The sequence below is a fragment of the Belonocnema kinseyi genome, chromosome 2, assembly GCF_010883055.1.
Source record: "Belonocnema kinseyi isolate 2016_QV_RU_SX_M_011 chromosome 2, B_treatae_v1, whole genome shotgun sequence".
In the NCBI taxonomy this organism is placed as follows: domain Eukaryota; kingdom Metazoa; phylum Arthropoda; class Insecta; order Hymenoptera; family Cynipidae; genus Belonocnema; species Belonocnema kinseyi.
In genome coordinates this window covers 59,490,619-59,497,647 of record NC_046658.1, presented here as the reverse complement: position 1 = coordinate 59,497,647, position 7,029 = coordinate 59,490,619, and the positions used below count along the sequence as shown (strand labels likewise).

The window sequence follows — 7,029 nt, the reverse complement described above, 5'->3', positions numbered from 1 at the left end:
AATTCCAAGTGTCTAACCAACTGAGCGACCGAGGCTGTCTTATTACATTATTATAAAAAACATTTCAGTGTTGAAATGTTGTCACAGGCTTATACTGCCCAACACGTCAAAGGCATTTTTGGTTAGAGTTGGATTTTTTATTTGATCATTTTTGCACGGGGCTGTCCCGGTATATATCATCAGTTACGGACGCATGTTTATAATGCAATCAAGTGATCTGATGAGAGCAGTCTGCCCAGACATATTGGACAAAGCCTGGGTTTTACCCCATCATTGACGGACTGGGTTGCAGTCAAGTACACGATGGGGGGACCTACAGCTTAAGGTGGGTTCCGAACCACCAGAACCCCGGTAAAGGTATATTGAAAAATTTCTAGAGGTAACGGCTCAGGGATCGAACCCCGGACCTCTGAGGTGAAGTCCGAGCGTCTAACCAACTGAGCCACCGAGGCTCTTTTATTATTATTATTTTATTATTATTATTATTATTATCGATACATCTACGAAGCAAACAACTTTAATTATCAACTAATTTAGTTCTAAATTTTCACCAAATTCTTTTGATCTTAAAGAAATTTGTTTTACAAAGAAGGAACTGCAAGGGCCTTGAGAAAGCTGGTGCAAAGCTCTGGCTTATATATCAAAATGGATAAAAACTGCTTTCGACTTTCGTATCTAAATAAAAAATTCCAAAATTCTTACCATCAATTAGAACTTCGTAGGCTTCTGATATTTCCTTGAATTTTTTGTTGGATTCTTCTAGATTCTCGGGATTTTTGTCGGGATGCCATTTCAGAGCTAATTTTCTGTAGCTGTGAAAAGAAAACAGTTTATTACTTTGATGAACATGAAAAAGTGTCATATTTCTTACAACTGGCTTGCTAACAAAAAATCCCAATTTCAGAATTCCCTGACTTTCTCCTGACCAACTTTTCATTTTCCCCGACCATTATAAATTTGTATTTTAGGTACAAAAACAACCCTACTCTTAGGACCTAGGAGATCAATAATCAAGGTGAACGCAAAACTTAATTTTCAAAATTTCCTGATTTTTCAGTGGCTAATGTTATATTTTCCCTGAATTTCCATATATAATTGCCAAACTTTTATCCTGCAAAAATTAAACAAAACTTTTTAATCCATTAAACTGAGTAGAATTTAGTGAATTCAGAAGAATATTAAAAAATTGCAAAATTAAGGGTGAATTCCAAATAAATTAAAATGAACGGCAAAAAGCATGTTCAAATCTCTTCAAATCTTTAAAACGCTACGAAATCTCTAACTGGTTGTGAATACATTTTTTGAAATCCATTCAAATGTGTCTTTTGACATTCCTTAAAATTCTTTGAAAATTGATTATATATCCTGAATTTCTGAAAAACTGTTTAAAACACCTTGAAAGCTTTTAAATCGTTTAAAATCATTGAAATACTCGGAAATTTTATTAAATGCCTTGGAATCTTCTAAAATATCTTAAAACCTTACAGGTTCTTTAAAATCAATCCATATCTTCCGAAATTCTTCAAACCCCCATTAAATTACTTTAGATCCCCCCAAATCATTAAAATCCTTGAAAATTCCTTGAAAAATTAAAACCTCTTGAATCTTAGAAAGCCTTGAAATTTTTTAAAACACCCTACAATATTTCAAATTGTTTGAAATCTCATGAAACTTTTATCAATTTAAAATTTCTTGAAAATTTTGAAAATACCCTAAAAATTCTTTAAATTATTGAAATATATTAAAAATGTCTTGTAATTATTTACAATGTCCTACAACATTTCAGGAGAATTTAGAAAATTTAGAAATAGTTAAGACTTGATTTCAATAAGGTTAAACCATGGGATAATTTATTAAATTAAATTAAGTGACAATAGTGACTTTAATCTATACAAAGTGACTGTGTGGCAGCCAAGGACATAGGAAACACGAGACTAGGCATGCCATCCTAACTTGGGCGAGCGGGGTTGAATCCACGGGAGGGGAGAGAATTCCATGAGTGGGGAAAGCCGCCATCTTACGATGTGCCATTTGATTATGCGCACGAACATTTTTGCCGACAAACTGTGCATGAAAATATAAACATGTGGGCGCTGCCATGTTTGTCGCGGGACATCAAAAGGTGGCGGACCCCCCCCCCCATTGCATCACCCCTGCAATGACATGCCTAGTCTCTTGTTTCCTATGTCCATGGTGGCAGCCCTGATTATTCTTGACAGTTACTTTTAAAGTGCTTCCCAAAGCAATTCCCTGACTGCCATTTCCCAGAGCTTAAAAATTCCCTGACTTTTCCCTGATTTTCAGGGTTCCTTGTCCTGTGCCATAATGGTTAATATAAATGCAAAGAAACCTTTATTTCTAAATGTACCTCAAACACTTTTAATGACAACAGTCATTCAGAATTTTATCAACTTTAACTTTTGTTTAGCAAAAATTCTCCGACTCTTTCAGATTTTCCCTCACATTCCCTGACCATTTTCAAATTCCCTGACTTTTGCTGACCTGGAGCAACCTCATTGCCACAAATTCGATCCCAAATAGAATTTTTATCTAGAAAACAAAAATACTGTTTTAAAAAATGTTTTCCTTCAACGTTGAAGAGTTTCAAACTTGATTGTTATTGTTTGAGAGACTTGGAAGAGGATTACCAAAGTGAAGAGGACTGCCAGGACAAAGATTCAACTCTTGAATTCTAAATTGGATTGCAGCAGACAAACTTCTTTGTCCCTTTTTCAGGGAATAATTCTGAAAATTGTTCTGAATGTGCGTTACCAGTTATGACAGCGTTTATTTTGGTAGGAAGTTTCTCTCTGTCAGTGGCTGTCCGGTGCCACGACCGTGAAACGGGTCACAGACCTCTGCGGATAACCTCGAATGCACCACGGATGTAGTACCACTAATGCAACGAGAAAGCAAATGGGAAAAAGGGAAAAGCAGAGAACGGACTAAACGTAATAAAAGGCCCGATAATTTTTCTATTTCCAACTCGAGCACGTGCATCTTGGTTAAAAAAAAAATATAAGAAAATTCAAGAGTTCACTGAACTAAACGTGGCATCCTGAGCAATAAATGCCCGAATTACGCAAGATTTTAATGGCTTTCGGCGAAAAAATAAAATAGAGAAGTAGGAAGTAGTAATCTGAAAATCATCATCAGCTTTGTACTCGACTTGTGATCTTTTCTTTATTGTGACCTCATCTCCACATTTTTATGGTGAAGAATATACAAATTTGTCTTAGTTAATATTTTTTCAATTTTTACAATCACTATATTTACTGATGATCACGATGACCAGAGAAATTAAAAAAAATGCCAAACTATTTCCCCGGGTAATAATAAAATACTACGATTCAATACGATATCACACACGATTAAATACTAATTGCGTTATTATATGAATTTTAACCCTAATTAATGACAAGGGGTGAAATTGACCACAACAAATTTTCGACCTCGTGAAGTCCTAGTTACCTTAACTTCAACGATTTAAAAAAATATTAAAACAATTAATTTTGGTAACAAAAACTAAAAGATCCTCTTTTGCAATTCCTAAATAATACTTAGCATTTTTTTTTAGATTTTGAGGACCCATTGGTGGGATGAAATTCACCCAGTGAAACTAATTAGGGTTAAAAAGAATTAAACATTTTTTAACTTCAAGGTAAAATGTAAAATGAAAATTATTCTAAAAGTGATTTCAGATTTCACAGCTCAAGATTCTCTCAAAAGAGGAAAAATAGAGGAGTAATAGGGTATTACTTTGTTTTAAATAATATTCTTGTACGTATCATATTCCTATACTTTCAAGTAGAAATAAATTGCATTTTCAACAATAGTGGAATTCTTAACCAAAAAATATTAATTTTTATCAACAAAAAGTTAAGTTTTCCAGTTAAAAAGTCAATTTTTTAAAGAAAAGATTTGACTTTTCTACCAAGAAAGATGAATTTTCAACCAAAAATTAAGTTTTAACTAACCCGTTGTTATCATAACAAAATAATTCTAATTTCGAGCCAATGAAGGCAAATTGGCCAAAGAAAAGTGGATTTTTGAACCAAATCTATAATAAATCTTTAATCTACGAAGATGAATTTATAAGCAAATGATCAAATCTTCAAACAGATAGCTCAATTTTCTATCGAAAAAGAGTTCTTTTAAAAAAAGAATTAAATTTTTAATCAAATAAATTTTTTTAAACAAAACAGATGAATTATGAATCAGAAATAGGATAGTAGACTTTTCATTTAAAAAGAGTTAGCTTTTAACAATAAAAGATGAATTTTCAATTCTAAAGGGCGGATTTTATATACAAAATGACGAATTTTCAACAAAACAGTAGAATTTTCGCCAAAATAGATTATTTCTGGGCCCAAAATATAACAGAAAACCGTTCAAATAAAAAGAAATAGCATTCGACGAAATAGTAGAATTTTTAATCCTAAAAAGAATTCTGAACCAAAAATACAATAGTGGACTTTTAAAATAAAAATAATTAACTTTCAACCGGAAAACATACGTTCAATAAAAAAAGACGACTTTTTAACCTAATAGTGGAATTTTTATATAAAATAGTTGGATTGTCATCAAAAAAATTAAATTTTTAACCAAATACTAGAAGATTTAACCAAAAAAAGAGGAATTTTAAAAGAAAAAAGATGACTTATTAACAAAATAGTTCATTTTCAACAAATTAATAGCATTTTAAAGCAAAACACATGAATTATGAATACAAAATATAACGGTAGAGTTTTCTATTAAAAAGTATTAATTTTCAACCAAAATAAGTTGGATTTTTTCAAAAAGGCTTTACTAATTCAGGTCTCATTTAATCGAAAAAAAAAAACGATAAAAAGGTGGAAAAGGAGACTTCTAGAAATAGGAAAAACAGGAATTCTAGTAATATATTTTTATTTAAGATGATAATGTGTAATTTGTCAATCAGTTTTTTACATGATTTTAATGCGAAAGAGCTTTGTCGGAATGAAGAATTGACGAAAAAATCTTGAATGATCTGTCTGATGATTTTATGAGACTAGTGAGACGTTGAAGCAAAGCAAGAGAATCTTTAATCTTTGATTAAAGCTCGCGCGATCCATGAATCAACATATGCTTTCAGAACTCTATCAATCTTTAAGATACAGCTAAGAGGCAGAAACTGTTAGAACCGTTTTCGCCAATTGATTGTGCGAGAGTTCAATTTAAACATCGTAAATAGAAGAGCTAGTTTGCAACGTAAATTCTACCCAAGTATAAATGCTTACTGAAAATCCGAAAATTGACTTGCATTCTTAAAAAATGCATGTTCTTCAAAACTTGACTGACACTAAAGTATAAAAGGTTTCAATTCTAAAGTTGACCTTTTTCACTTTTCACAAATAAAAAACATTTACGGATTTTAACAATTTAAAGTTTTCGTAGTATATTGTTATCAAAATTTATACCATTTAATTGATGACTTCGAAATAAATCAAACTATACAAGCTGCAAACTTGAAAACTCGAATGAGATGAAAGCCCAAATTTGCAACACACCAACCTGCAAAACTTTAATAGTAAATTTCCAATAAAAGGTTCAAATTTCAAGGTCTCAAAAATCGAAGTATTTAGATATTGATTTCCAAAATTCAATTTAGAGATACTTGAATGTCTTCAAAATATAAAAACTGAGAATCCTTTCTAAAATTGAAAACTTGTTGTTCACAAAAATCTAAAGCGTTACAAATTATTTTAAAATGTTAGGCTTTTAACTTTGGCGCTTAAGCGCTTAACAAGGATTCATCATCAAAAATTATTTAGAAAGCACCTATAATTTTTCAAACACATTAAAATTTCGAGGGCTTCTAATCCAAAACCTTTCACATTAAAACGTTTACAATTTCTTTTTATTGCAACATTTTTTATATCAAATAAATTGTACACTGAAACTTTGATTTTAAATCTTTCGCAGCTTGAAAATGATTGGTTGTCAAAGGCTTTTCATATGTATTAAGGAGCTTTGAATTTCAGCATTTTCAAAATTGAAAATATTTAATGATTTCAAAGTTAGAGACTTCTTTAGGTCAATTATTTTATATTTTGATATTTTTAATTGAAATTGAACTGTTTACAAATTTTTTATCTGCTTTCTAATTACATTTTCAGGGCTAATAAAATTAACAGACTTGTCGACTTTGTAGCAACCCTGTGAGCTTGTAACACCGTCCAAATTGAATACGAAACAAAAATCAAGAATGAGTTTGTTTACCCGGTTTAAAAATGGAGAATTTATTTCGGACAAAGCGAAAACTTTATATTTTTAAGCTATATATTTTAGGACTAGGTGGTGTCAAGAATGAACGTTCTACTTTTGGATACACAACGACTAGTCGAAAGAATGAATGAATTAGCAAAACAAGGAGTGATGAAAAATATTTTGAATTAAAAAATTTACGATATAAATATATGCATTTGCCTCAACCAAAAAATTGCATACATTTTTAATAGAATTAAACGTTTTAGAATTCCAAGGTGAAATATATAATTTTAATTAGATTAAAAGTGATTTTAGATAATATCTAAAGTGTGATGAATTAAAGTTACTATATTAGCATATTCTTTAAAAAAGTAACTATAATGATTGTTTCTTCAAAAAGTGACTTAATTTTTCAATAAAAAAAAAGATGACTTTTCAAAAAAAATAGTTCAATTTTCAACAAAATAATTATACAGCAAACCAAAAAGTAAAATTTTAACCGAAAGTTATATGAGTTCTGAACTAAAAATATAATAGTAGATTTTTAAATGAAAACAAAATTTACTTTAAACCAAAACAAATGACGTTTCAACCGAAAAATGAATTTTCAATTCAAAAGGGCCAATTTTTCTATCCAAAAAAAACGAACGCTCAACAAAACAGTTGATGTTTCGACCAACGGAGATTAATTCTGAACCGCTTCCAGCGAAATCGCGGTAAAATTTCAGCCATAACTACGTCTCACAACCGTGAGATAGGTGGTTACAGTCTGTAAAGGAATCAATACGACGATCCAGC

General features: G+C 30.9%; 1 protein-coding gene across 6 annotated transcripts in view; it reads right to left on the bottom strand.

The window, feature by feature from the left end:
• LOC117168131 (dnaJ homolog subfamily B member 6-like) overlaps nucleotides 1-7,029 on the bottom strand; it is a 64,126-nt gene that overhangs the window by 16,826 nt on the left and 40,271 nt on the right. For all 6 annotated transcript variants that reach the window (XM_033353548.1, XM_033353545.1, XM_033353546.1 and 3 more), the window contains one exon: nucleotides 703-812. In XM_033353548.1, the coding sequence (XP_033209439.1) occupies nucleotides 703-812 (110 nt within the window). The remainder of the gene's footprint in view (nucleotides 1-702; nucleotides 813-7,029) is intronic.